At 43.4% G+C, this 14,191-nt stretch overlaps 1 protein-coding gene across 1 annotated transcript; it reads left to right on the forward strand.

Annotated features, from left to right (window-relative positions):
* The first annotated feature begins 2,129 nt into the window (after window positions 1–2,129).
* On the forward strand, window positions 2,130–3,139 carry LOC124525401 (uncharacterized). The gene has a single exon (XM_047097780.1). It carries the CDS (start codon window positions 2,238–2,240, stop codon window positions 2,970–2,972), a length of 735 nt encoding a protein of 244 aa, XP_046953736.1. The 5' UTR covers window positions 2,130–2,237; the 3' UTR covers window positions 2,973–3,139.
* Window positions 3,140–14,191: the final 11,052 nt, after the last annotated feature.

The following is a 14,191-nucleotide window of genomic DNA, read 5'->3' on the forward strand; positions in this document are numbered from 1 at the left end:
AAAGATGTGTGCAAAAGTCATACTGGATAATTGGCTAGTATCCAAAACCTGTAAAAAGGACTCACCAGGTCCACACCCGGGAATCAAATAAACCAGTGAAGAAACGGGCAGAAGGCTTGAATAGACACTGTTGTAAAAAAGACATCCAGATTGTCAAGAGACTCATGAAAAGATGCTCAACAGCACCCCTTGTCAGGAAAATCCAAAGCAAAACCGCACTGAGATATCACCTCATGCCAGTCAGAGTGGCTACAGTGAGCAAATTAGAAGACTATAGCTGCTGGTGAGGATGTGGAGACACAGGAACCCTCTTGCACTCTTGGTGGGAATGCAACCTGGTGCAGCCACTCTGGAAAACAGTGTGGAGGTTCCTCAAATCATTCAAAATAGATCTACCCTAAGACCCAGCAATAGCAGTGCTAGGAATTTACCCAAGGGGTACAGGAGTGCTGAGACATAGGGGCACATGTACCCCAATGTTTATAGCACTACTTTCTTTTTATTTATTTATTTATTTATTTATTTATTTATTTATTTATTTATTTATTTATTTATTTATTTATTTTTTATATATGAAATTTATTGACAAATTGGTTTCCATACAACACCCATATAGCACTACTTTCAACAACTGCCAAACTATGAAAAGAGCCTAGCTGTCCATCAACTGACAAGTGGATAAAGAAGTTGTGCTTTATGTATACCATGGAATACTACTTGGCAATGAGAAAGAACGAAATCTGGCCATTTGTAGCAACGTGGATGGAAGTGGGGGGTATTATGCTACGTGAAAGACGTCAGGCGGAGAAAGACAGATACCATATGTTTTCATCCATGTGTGGATCCTGAGAAACTTAGCAGAAGACCATGGGGGAGGTGATGGGGGGAAAAAGTTATAGAGAGGGAGGGAGGCAAACCATAAGAGACTCTTAAATACTGATAACAGACTGAGGGTTGACGTGGGGTTGGGGAGAGGGGAAAGTGGGTGACGGGCATTGAGGAGGGCACCTGTTGGGATGAACACTGGGTGTTGCGTGGAAACCAATTTGAAAACAAAGTACTTTTAATGAAAAAGGAAATCCAGGGGTTGCTCTTACTGAATATGAGGAGAGCGTTCCATTTTCAGCACTTTATGAACGTGAGGTCGTACTGGCCTAAGCTGCTTAGACAAAAGTTTGGTTTGTGTGTTTAAGAAAAGGAGTTGAGTAAAGACAGAGGCCTCTCACATGTATGACGTTGACCTTGGCACGTGTCTCTTCTGATTGTTACCATGACTTATCACTTTTATTGATTCACATAGTTTGGTGTCATCCTTTCATGAGGAAGTGGATTTCAATTGATCATGGTAGGTGGTCCTTGTAATATTTTGTGAATTATTTGTGTATGTGGTGATGATGGATGGACCATGCTGGGTGCTTTCAAAGCACTTACACGGACGGTGTAACACGTGTTCTACCCTTGGAATCCCATACGGTCTTTTACTACCTTGTGTATGACTTACCTGAAATATCATGAATTGGTAGGTACCGAATAGGTTTTAGTGGCACTGAATGCCCTAATGGCCACTCACGCAGAATTCGTTGACGCTTTGCTCTGAAGCACACAATGACTCGGTCTTCCCTAAGCTGCGTGAAAGTGAGCATGGATACTCACTAGGCAAAGTGTTTGCTGCTGCTGTGAAGAACAGCTTCCTGAACTGTGAGCTATAGCAAGACATATGGAACCCTAAGCAAGGCACAGTATATCTGTATTCTTTTAAAGAGTAGAACAGTTACTTCAATTTGGCTTTCGGTGCGTTGCATGAGAAGACATTTAATTAGCTAAAACCCTCTTAGCGTCATGTTTAATTGCAAGTTGTGTGTACTCTCCACCGCTAAGTGTCATCTCATGTTAGATGGAATTAATGGAGGCTGAGGCACCAGTGCGTTCCCGTCGAGGACAACCCTCTTGAACGCGTCAAGAACTATGGGCCTTCTCAGGTAAGATTACGTGCAGGTCTTTCTGGAGGGCACAATCTTAAACACAGCCCAACCTAAGGCAGCTTTGGGCAGCCGGCAGTGATAAGATAGGCAGACATTGTGACCTCACAAAGCGCCTGGTCTCCTAGCAACTGCGGTGTAACTCTCACAGCCTGCCGCCTGATTTGGCTTCATGGTAGGAAATTCATCAGGGCCCGGCGGCGGCGGCGAGACCTGGCAAGCGCGGGCGGCCCCTAGCGGCCTCACATCCTGAGCCGCATGAAGAGGCGGCGGCGCAGGCCCCGGGAGGCCCTGGCCCGGGCCGCTCGTGGAGGAGCCTCTAGCGCTGCAGGAGGGGCCGCGCTGGAGGCGCCTGAGGAGAAGGTGGTGTACACAAGGGGGCACCAGCCCCACGAGGCCCGCCTCCAGACGTGCCGGCCAGCTGCCAGGAGGAGGCGCCACGGAGCCCGGACGGTCGCGGTCCGCCAGAGAAATGTGCTGCCCCCGCCACCGCCGTCCCGCGCGGACAGCAGCCACCGCAAGCCCGCGGCCCCCGGGCCCTGCTCCGGGGGACGCACCCTGGAGGAGAGCGGGAGGGCGGCCACCCCGACGCTGACCACCTTGCCCACCATCCACGTAGTCGGCGACGTGTGGGTCGAGAGCAGCCTGGCAGAAGCGCGGCGCCACGCGCGCCAAGTGCTGGGAGTGAACCTGGCACCCGTGGTGAGACTCTGCCGCTTCCCAGTGCCTGGGCTTGAAATGCGGGCCACCGCCGCGCGACCTCTCAGCCCCGGGACGGGTTGTGCCTGGAGGGATGAACCAGTGAGAGCCGGGCCCGCGTCCCCTAGTGCACTTTACGGGCGAAGAAGCACCAGAGGGTCCCGGCCCGCGCCCCCGGGATGCGGCGCCGCCTTCTGGGACTCCGGGGCAGCTGTGCCCTCTGCTGCCTCCCAGCACCGGGTCTGCGGAGGGAGGAGACCCCTGGACCGCAAGGGAGGTCCCCTTGCTTCCTAAGCCCAGATTGAGAGGTCTCCAGGACTGTAGGGGCAGATCCATGTTCTCTCTTGTTCCCTCATTGGTCTGAAGTCGTCAGAAGAAGCCTTTCCACCCCCACCCTCTCCAAAGGAATTTGGTTCCATGCTTGTGTAATAAAGCTGGAGTTTCTTTGCTGTTCACCCACCTCCCGGCTCCTCCCGCCAATTTCTTTCTTTCTTTGTGTATATATATGTATATATCTTCTAGGATGTTTTAAAGTACATATTCTTAAAATGTTTAGAAGAGACAGTAGAGAAAAAATGGTGTGACTTAGGCGTCTGCACTCAGATTAAAATAAGATTACTGAAGTATAGTATACATTCAAAAGGACATATATTATCTTTTTCATGTTTGTTTATTTTTGAGAGAGAGACACCATGTGAGCAGGGGAGGGCCAGATAGGGAGCCACAGGATCGAAGCAGGCTCCAGGCTCTGAGCTGTCAGCACAGAACCTGATGCGGGGCTCCAACTCACAAACCATGAGATCATGACCTGAGCCAAAGTTGGACACTTAAGTGGCTAGCCACCCAGGCACGCAAAAAAGAACATATATTATTAAAAGTACTCTGAGCACAGCTTGATGCAATTAAGTTCAATATACTTGTGGAATCAGCACTCATTAAAAAGGTACCAGGACCCCAAGGGACCACCTGTGCCTCTTTCAGTCACGGTCTATCTCTCCTTTGGGACGGCAATTATTCTGACTTCTTACAGAATATACAACTTTTGCTTGTTTTTGGACTATATAGAAATGGAATTATGTGTCCTACACCTAGCTTCCTTCACTCAAACTTATGTTAGTGATATTCATGTTATTGTATATATAGATACTTTCTGCTCATTGGTGTATAGAATTTCATTCCATGAATAGTTTACAATATTTCTGCAACTCTTGGTGGACATTTAGGTAGGTTCTGGCTTAGGGTAATTATGAATAAAGCTTCAGTGAACATTATAGGACACGTCATTTGGTGAACATTTTCTACAATAGTATTTATTTATCTAGGAGAGAATTTGCTGGGTCACGTGTCATCCAACTTATCAGCTTTGGTAAGATTCCTCCAAGCTGTTTCCAAAATGGTTATACCGATTTAAACAATCTTCTTTCTATACTAGTGCCTGCATAGTGCAGTGAGCTCTGAATACTTGATAGCCTTGCTAACACTTGCTAATATGGTCTTTTTCATGTTATCTATTCTGGCAGGTGTACAGATTTTTTTTTTATTTGAGATATATCAATCCAAGTATTGTATAAAATAGTTAAAAAAAAAACCCACAACATCCAAATTGCAGATCAGGACTTGCAATAAAAAATCAAAAGCTTTTTTCCCCATGAACACCTCTTCCCCAGAGGCAACACTTTCTTTTGTTTTGTTTTTTTCTTTTTTTTAAAATCAGGGCTTTTTTAAACAGACCATTTTTTAAGGACAATTTTAGATTTAGAGACAAATTGCACAAAAAATACAGGTTCCTCACCCCCGGTAGTTTCTATAGTACCTTGCACTAATGTGGATACATGAATTCTAAGTGGTGGATGAGCCATTCTTGATTGACACATTATCATTTGAAACATTATCATTAACTAACAGTTAGGGTTTATTTTGTGTTATATAGATTCATAAGTTTTGAGAAATGTATAATGGTATGTATCTACTATTGCAGTATCATACAGAATAGTTACGCCACCCTAAAGTGCCCTGTGCTCTGCCTATTACCACTTCCTCTCTCCCCCTAAACCCTAATAGCCACTGGTCTTTTTACTGTCTCCGAAGGCGTTTTGTTGTTGTTGTTGTTGTTGTTGTTGTTGCTGTAGAGGTGTCGTTGTTTTTTCTTTTGTTTTGTTTTTCCAGAACGTTATCATAGTTGGAAACGTAAAGCAAATGGCTTTCTCATATTGGATCCCTTCACTTAGTAATCCACACTTAAGTTTCCTCCATGACTTTTAAGTAGCTCCCTTTCTCCCTCTTTCCTTCCCTCCTCTTCTGTCTCTCTGCCTCCCTTTCATTAAGGGAGTTTATTTTCTAAAACAGCTTTTAAAAAGCTGGTTTACAGAAAAAGACTGGAAAGTGCAGAGTTCCCCTGTTCTCCCTCCTACCCCCCAAAACATAGTTTTTCCCTATTGTAAACTTCTTGTGTCAGTGTAGTGCATTTGTGACAACTGATAAGCCCATATGAAAACTATTATTAACTAACGTCCGAAGTTTACCTTAGCATTCACTGTGGTGTGCAGTTCGGTGAGTCTTGACAAACGCACAATGCCATGATTCAAAGCATTTCACTGTCTTACAAGGTGTTTCACTGCTGTAAATATTCCCTGTGCTTCATCTATTATTCATCTCTCCCTTCCCCCCTGAGTTCCTGGCAACCACAGGTCTCTTTCCTGTCTCCATTATTTGAGGCAACACTTTTAACTGTTCCAGGTTTATATTCTTTTGTTAGGAATCTTCATGAATATAAGTCATATAGTATACTGCTGCTTATTGATTTGTCAGTTTTAAGCCCCGTCTACTGACTTCCTATGTGAAGTTGACGTATAGGTCGCTGAAGCCACCTGTCTTCTGTCTCCTCACCTTCCGATATATTCCTGAACTTCTATCCGTATACTGTTTCAGTCAGGTCCAGCCAGCCGGTGAGTCACTATAGGTATTTTAAACAGTTACACACGTGATGGGAAATCCCAGAAGCCAAACAAAGGATGGCGAAGCAATCAGGAATTAGTATCGTCAGAAAGCTGATTCCACCCCCAGAGCTAGAGAAATTCAGAACCATACCTAGCAGGAACTGAGAACATGGGAGAAGAGGCTCTTGGAAAGAAGCTAGAATTTGGAGGAGATAAAATCACTGCTAGGAAGTGGAGCAGGAGAGAGAAAAACCTCTGGGCTTATACCTTCCTCCCTTTCTCCCATCAAACACCATTGGTCAAACCCCTCTGGAAGCCAGTTGGCAAGGAACCAGGAAACAGAGTCTGTAGGAGAAGTGCAGGAACTGGATCTGAGGGCAAAAAGACATAACGGATGAAGTTACATATAGGTACTAGTTAGGGTTCCCCAGAGACTCAGTATCAATAGGAATTGGCTCACAGGATTATGGAGGCTGAGAAGGGCAGACCCAGGAGATCCAGTAGTTTAGTTCCAGGCAGACTCCAAAAGCCTAAGAATCAGGAGAGCTGATGATGGATGTTCCATTCCAAGTTTGAGCCTGAAGTCAGGAGACCAATATCGCCGCTTGAAGACAGTCAGATAGACAGAGTGGATTCTCTCTTACTCCGCCTTTTGTTCTATTCAGGTCTTCAATCGATTAGTTGAGGCCACCCAGTGTTTGGCAAGGCAATATGTTTTGCTTAGTCTACTGATATACACATGTTAATTGTACTAAGAAATGTCCTCACAGACACACTAGAAATAATGTTTAGCCATATATCTGGGTACCCTGTGTCTTAGCACAGTTAAAACATGAAATTAACCATCACACAATATAATTTTATGTTTGTATGTATGTATGTATGTATGTATGTATGTATGTATGTATGTATGTATGTATATGTATGCATGTATGAATGTATGTTATTTGGAAGAGAGAAAGAGAGAGAGAGATAGAGAGAGAGCGTATGCTCAAGCAGGATAGGGGCAGAGAGAGAGAATTCTGAGCTGTCAGTGCAGAACCTAATGCTCATCTTAGTCTTATGAACTGTGAGATCATCATCTGAGCCAAAATCAAGAGTTGGATTCTGAACTCACTGAGCCACTCAGGAACCCCACAAGATGTAATTTTAAAATAGGGAGCTATTTCCCTTACCTGTACTATCATTTTTCATTGCTTACATTGTAAGATAAAGGTCTTCCTTAACCTTGCTGCACTTTATCTCTGCCTCCCATCAGCTTTGGGCTTCTGTTTGTCATTGTTGTTAACACTGCTATTATGCTCTGCAATCAAGTCTCTTTAGAGGGTTCAAGGTTGATTCTAAAACTTGAACACTAATAAATGGTTTAAATTATTGGGATTATTAATGAATATGCAAACATTAGAATTACTACTCTTTTCCTGGAGTCCTTGGACCTGCTGAATGAGGACATCTCTGGCATCAAGGTGAAATGGATCCTTTCTCTTTGTATCCCATCAGTGCTTTAAACCATGCCATGTTTCACTTGGCTCATTCAGACTAAGACCGACTTATGGATATTTTCTGGTTCTCATGAATTTTCTAATTGCACTTCTTTGTTTTATTGCACTCTTTCAGTGTTTTCAAATCATGCCACTTTATGACATCTTCTTGCTAACCTCTTAGCGGTCTCTCACTGGACCCTTCTCTTTTCCTGCCTCATTTAGGTGGTGACTCAGTAGGTCTGCTTCCTAGCTTCCTTTCTGTGATCTTCCTTTGCTACGCTCCCAGTTTGTTTCCATGTTTTCGTGGTAATATGGCTATCTGGGAAGTTAGGGAGCATGTAAAAGCCTGGACTCTTGAGCCAGACGGCCCGGGGTTAGACTTTACTTGTTCCACTTACCAACTGTGTAAGTTGGATGTTGCATGAGTTATTTGGCTTCTTTATAACCCTCTTTCCTCCTCTCGAAGATAATCATGGTAATTTTGTATACTTTATAAGTTTGTTGTGTGCTTCATATGTAATAATATATGAAAATAACCCATATCAGTGTCTGGCACAAAAATAAACACTCTGTTAGTGTTGCCTATTATTAAGTATAATTTCTCTTTATTTTTTCTCTCCTTGTTTTGCTGGAGTACACCTTCAGATAACCTCCTGATGAAGAATGAATAGAATCAATTGTTCTGAGTCTTTGCACGTCTGAAGATATCTTGAGTCCACTCGCCAATTTCATTGATAATTTTGATCCGTGTAGAAATCTAGCTTCTTTTTTTAATTGATTTATTTTTATTTTTTTAAAGTTTACCTCCAAATTAGTTAGCATGTAGTGCAACCATGATTTCAGGAGTAGATTCCTCAGTGCCCCTGACCCATTTAGCCCGTCCCGCCTCCCACAACCTTTCCAGTGACCCTCAGTTTGTTCTCCATATGTATGAGTCTCTTCTGTTTTGCCCCCTCCCTGATTTTATATAATTTTTGTTTCTCTTCGCTTATGTTCATCTCTTCCACTCATAGAATTCTAGCGTCTAATGGCCAGTTGCCCCTTCCATCGATTTTCCCCTAATCACGACACCACTGGAACTGCAATATCTGCTCTTTAGAGTGTTTTTAACTCACTATCACTTCCACCTTCTATTTTTCAAAATCATTCAGTCCGTCTGGCCTATGCTTAAGGAAAAGGGAATAGAGGTCCCCCTTTTGAAGGGCTTAAAAGAGTATTTATGAACATATTTTAGACTGCCACAGCCTGTCTGCTGGCCTCCTATTATTCACTCTCATCCTGCATGAAAAATATCCTCACCCTACCCCAAGAATCCTCCCTCTTAAAGACCCAACCCTTGTAACATCAGCTCAAAGTCCAGGATATTTTTATCTAAATTACGTCCAGGTGTGAATGAGTCCCCTTGGGCGCACTGGTCCTCGACTACACTTTCAATCTGAAGACCTATGAATGAAGACCTATGAATTAAGCATACAACCAACACGGGCATGTGATAACCAGAACACACACACACAAAACACACACACACACACACACACACACACACACACACACACACACACACACACACACACACACACAGAAAAAACAAACAAACATGCCAAAAAAACACAAACATTGCTGTTCCAAATGAAAGGAAGGAGGTAATCATGAATGAGTCACTGTTCCATAGCAATTCTGAAGTTCAGCTGGCACAGGTAGGCAGTCCTTTCTTTCGGTCTTAAGGCCTGGGAATGATTTTCCAAGGCCCTAGCTCCTCCAGGGTTCTGGCTTTCAACCTCCAAGTCATTCTTCCCTTCTCATGAAAGGTAGCCTGTGTCTACAGCCTTATGGTTGTCTCGACCTACTTACTGATTGTAGGAGTTTGTGGGTCCAAAGCCTTCTTTCATTTTACTCTCTGGGATTAAGTAAACCCGTCTCTACCATGTACTTTTTCAAACATTTATAAGGAAAAACACTCCTAAACTTCAAGTGATATTGTAACAGAGAGAACCCTGTGCCCCACAGTTTACTCTGCGAGGGTATGCTTATGAGATAGAACACTGGTATGCTCCAAGACCCTTCTTCATTTAGGAAACTTTTCTACCATCTTTTCCCCAACGTCATCTGCTGAGTGATGTTGGTAGTAATTTCACCTTCAATAAGAGTGACATTATTGATGTTCTCTGTGCTAACAAAACATGAAATTGTATTTGAATGGCATTGAGGAAGTGCAAGTAGTATCGGTTAGGGACGTGTTCAGCTGTCACAGAAAGGCTGCCACCAGTGGCATAATCAAAGAGAGTTTTACTCACAAAGAGGCTGTAGGCTGTGCTCCATTAAGGCAGCAATGTCATCTGCAGCAGGCTGCATGGAATGGCAGAGCTGCCAATTTCTTTATGACCTCCTAGAAAATTTTGGGGAAAAGGGTAGCAGCCATTAATATAATAATACCAATGTTTTTACCACTTACCGTCTTCAAGATGCAGCACATGTGTGAGCATTTCAAGCTCACAGCACGTCGGTGAGGTTGAATTGTTGATGTCTTTTGGAGGTCATTCGTTTTCTTCTTAAGTCAAAAATTAGCTGTCATATTTCTAGGGCATGTGGCTTCACCAAATCCCCTCCTATGTTTCCTTTGCTTATCAATGCATCAAGCAAACTCATAGGTATTCTAGAATTTAATACTTGTGGGCCATGGAGAAACCAGTTCGGCCTTATCAAGTCACATTAAATACTCAAGCCATTCAGTATACTCTCAGATGAACCTTTGGAAGGTGCTCCTGTATTAGCGTTGTATTTCTGTTGGCAAGAACCTTGCCTCCTAGGAGGCACCGTAACTTTCATATCTATTAGTAATTGCCAACGAAGTACAAACCAAGAGTTTTCTTTGCCTTCTTGTTGACACGTTATAATGTATACTAAGTTACCACATTTCCTTGTTTTAATTCTTAGCATCATATACCCACTGCAATATCATCAGGGAACAATGGTGGCCCCGAATGTAGCATCGTCAGCTCTGGAAACTTCAGATATGGCCACGGTAACAGTTAGGGTGGACTCCATCCAGTTCTTGGCCACTTGGCCTTGTCTGATTCTCTCCATTTATCTACCTCCCACCCCACACCCCCAGCCCCAGCAGCAGTGACCATCTGGTTAGTCAGGGAATCTCCAGCAGATACAGATGCAGATGCAGATCATTTCTCTGGATAAACTTTATGGTTGACTGTGGCCTGGGTAGCAGGACTGGTTCAGACAGAAACACCTGATTTGGGTGCCATCAAGCAGTATCTGTGCCCTCCCTGAGAAATGGGACAGTATGCATTTCAAACACTTCAAGGCTCCACTTCTCCCTGCAGACTTCTGTGTTTTGTTGCTTTCATCCACCTACCAAAGCAACCCAAACTTTATGCTAAAGAGAGTGGGGCCCGTGTGTCCTTTGCAGATTGGAATGCTGTTCCTAGTTTGGGTTATCTTAACAAAAACGGGCACATTATCTAAAAATGTAGAATTCGGTGTGAATTCGGAATCCGTACCTGTAGGTTGCCCACCGTGATTCCCTTGATTAGGGAGAGGTATCAGACCATACTGCAAGAAACCCTGCCTTCGAATGCTACAGCTCTATGGACTTTCGAAGCACTATTTTTAACCTGGTTATCCAAAGTCGTTAAGTCTTTCTGAGTATACATTCAGAGCTTTTTTAAGATCTGGATCGTAGTCTCCAATTCTTTCATGACCTTCCTAACCCATTGATTCCCAGAGTTCTCTTTATTTTTGAATCGTTCTCCTGGGCATTTGACCAAACCTGTCAAATTAAAAATTTCCTCAATTTGAATATATGAGCATTTAAGAGCAGTCACGTGTTCAGTGCCCAAATATTTTATTATTTCTGTTAGGAGTTTATTCTGTCTGTGGACAGCGAAGAAACAAATGCCGGTTTTTGTTTTTGTTTTTCTTTTTCATTTTCCCCACATAAGTAAGTACATGTGCAAGGCAGAATGCTAGGTACCTATCAAGAGTAATAGGACGTTCAGGGGTGTAAATGAGATTTCTGTCATCAAAAAAAGAAAAAAAATTATTTGATGAACTAAGATAAGCTAAGCTTTAAAAATGAAAGGAAAATAGTCATGAACTCAGATAAAAGTTAGGCAATTAAGTACTTTTCCCTAGGGCACCAAGGAGTCATGAGAAATACCATAATCTGTAGAGTTTGTACTAAAAAGATCTACTGACACGATGATAAAGCTCACCTTTAAAGCTTGCTTTGTGTACTGATATTATCCCTTTCTTCTTGAAATCTAAAGAAGCTTTTTCTCTTTGGCTGTTAACATGAAATGAAAAGACACTTTCCCCCTATCTTTTCTTCTGCCGTATTTAAGCTGAACTTCTTCCAAAAGTCTTTTATGTGTTCATTGCTTTTTATCTTCATCCTTTGTCCAAAACAAACCTTGAGATTGGGAATGATGTGGACTATTTCTAACCCAAGCTCACAAGACTTAACTTCTCATAAAACCCATCATTCGAGGAGGCATTGAACGCGTATCATGGAGTTCCTTGTGCAGCCCATGGGCAGAATTCCACTGAAATAATCGATAGCATCGTGGAGACCCTGTCTCTGGAAGGAACTAACAACAAATAAGGATTTGACCTGATAGGCTGATTTTGCTAGGAATCTAGGAATCAAGAGGGCCAGGAGTGGGATGGTAGGAGAGGGACACTGGAGAAGTGCTGAATACCCAGGTTCCCTTGAAGCCAACTGAGCAGAGGAAGGTTCTGTCCTGGAGGAGCTTGGCTCAGCAGGGATCAGCTCCCAATTGTTACGGACTTAGTGAAAATACACTCATGAGACCTAAAGAAGGATGCTTCCAGAACTCTAAGAGGTTTCGTTCCTTTCTTATGTCTTTCTTTATGGAAAGTGCCTTGGGGGTGCTTACTTCCCCTTTGTGCGTCCACAGTTCTTCTTCCCACTACTTGTGTTGTCATGAACCTCCTTACATAGCCCTTGCTCCCCTCCTAGACCATGTGTTCCTCATGGCCAGGACTCACCTTAGCCATCCGTGTGTCGTTACTACAGTGCCAGCCATGGGCAAAGGACCCTGGACATACTGAATGAATGCAATGTGTTTATGGAGTTTCAGTTCCCAATTGTTACAGAAGAACTAGCTGTCTCACTTCAATTTGATGTGTAACAGCAGCAGTCTATACGGCAGATTCTCTCTTTTTACAAACACCTGCATCATCAATTTTTGATTAACTCTTACCCTTTTGTGATCAGATGAATTGGGTGGAACCTTTGCCATCTCTTACGATCTTATTTGCAACCCCAAACCACTTAAATTCCCTATCCTACCGTAAATTCTTGCTTAGCAAGAAGCAATATAGTTCAGTGACTAGCCCCTGGAGCCAGGCTGCCTGGGATCTCAAATCCTATTTTGTTCTATTTCTAGAGCAAACAAGTAGAAAACTTGTTTGGACAACTTACTTTTTCTCTTTGTTACGCAGTTTTCTCAGCTGTAACATCAGGCACACCTAGCACCTTCACCATAGAGCTCTGAAATGAATTCAGTGAGGTAACAACGGTAAAACACTTAGAATAATGCATGGAGCCCCCTTCACTGCGAGTCAGTAAACACTCGCCTCTATCAGTGATGTAATTACATTTTTGACAAAGTCGCTGCTTGCTTACTTAAAACCTTCACGTTGGCTGGGTTGAATGTACAGAACAGGTGAACGATGGAAGGCACCGTGGGAGAGTCAGGCTTACTTGGTAGAATGAGGCCCAATTCCCTGATGCTGGGGATTGCAAGACGATACTCAACGGCACAGAGAGGCACAGAGAGGCACAAGGCCCTCGGAACAAACCCATAACGAGATGATCAGAAAGCCATAGGAAAACAGAGGGAACAAACTAATTTTACTTTAGTTCCCACCATACACCAGTACAGTTCTCTGCAATTCACACATGTTTCCCTCTCAAGGAAACATAACAGGCCTGTGGAAAAGGTATTATTATTCCCACTTAACAGGCAACGAGTCTAATGCTTAGACAGTGTAAATAACTTGCCAAATATCACATCTATGTGGCAGAGCTAGGATTTGAACCAGCATCGGTCACATCCCACTGCCTCTGCTAATCTTTAGAAACATCTTTGGAAGAAGTGAAATACGTTAATCCTAATCATGCGCTGAATCACATAGGACAGGATACTATAGGCCCATGAAATCCCAAGGCGGAAAAAAAAATTAATTTACGAAGGCTGTTTTGCTTACTGTTATATTCCTCAGAGTGCACCGCATAAGTGTTCGCTATTTGTGAAATGACTGAGTTATTGAGGGAATGGACAGAAGTGTGAATACCTATGCTCATACGATTACACCGTGTAGTTTGGTTGAGGATCTCGGGACACTCTGCCTTAGCTCTGTCTTAACACATCAGAGTAACGGGAACGTTAGAGCTGTCATAGCAGGTGAAAGAGAAGGTTACTTATCATACCACTTGTCCCAAATTACTCGTCGGCCAGTTTAAAAAGCAGCACACAAACATAAGACAGTGAGAGACAGCCAGGAATGCTCAGAGAGAGGGAGAGAGAGAATCCCAAGCAGGTTCTACGCTGTCTGCACAAAGCCTGATGCAGAACTGGAGCTCGCAAACCATGAGATCATGACCTGAGTCGAAAGCAATATAGACACATGCCTAACTGACTGAGCCATCCAGGTGCTCTCATCTTTGTTCAGATAGTAATTCCCAGGTTTTTACGCAGATAAATGACAGACCTCACAACCAACAACAAAACAGATTAGAACGATGGTTCAAAACCAAGGATTGCAAGATTGCAGTAAGGATGTAATATGTGGGAGTAATCGGGGTGGTTGGGAGGAAGAAAGGGCCAGGGGGCAGATGGATGGTCTGTAAATGGACGCTGGCATTGAAGCAAAGGTGGAGAGTTGCTACTTCCACTCCTTTCCTCCAGAACTTGTTGTCCCCAGCATGTGTTGTCCACTGACCATATGCTTCAGAGCTGGAGGATGAATAAGCTGCCCATTGTAATCAGGGGAAAACATTCCACCCACAGAATTCACTAATTCGCCTGTCCTATAGTGTTTACCCTCTTAC

This window comes from Lynx rufus, unplaced genomic scaffold, assembly GCF_022079265.1.
Source record: "Lynx rufus isolate CCGP_SWC_20201006 ecotype Redwood Valley unplaced genomic scaffold, mLynRuf1.p SCAF_41, whole genome shotgun sequence".
Classification (NCBI taxonomy): Eukaryota; Metazoa; Chordata; class Mammalia; order Carnivora; family Felidae; genus Lynx; species Lynx rufus.

Bases quoted from the DNA above. Each gene is read 5' to 3' on its own strand.
- LOC124525401 (XM_047097780.1), top strand. From the start codon at position 2,238: ATGAAGAGGCGGCGGCGCAGGCCCCGGGAGGCCCTGGCCCGGGCCGCT.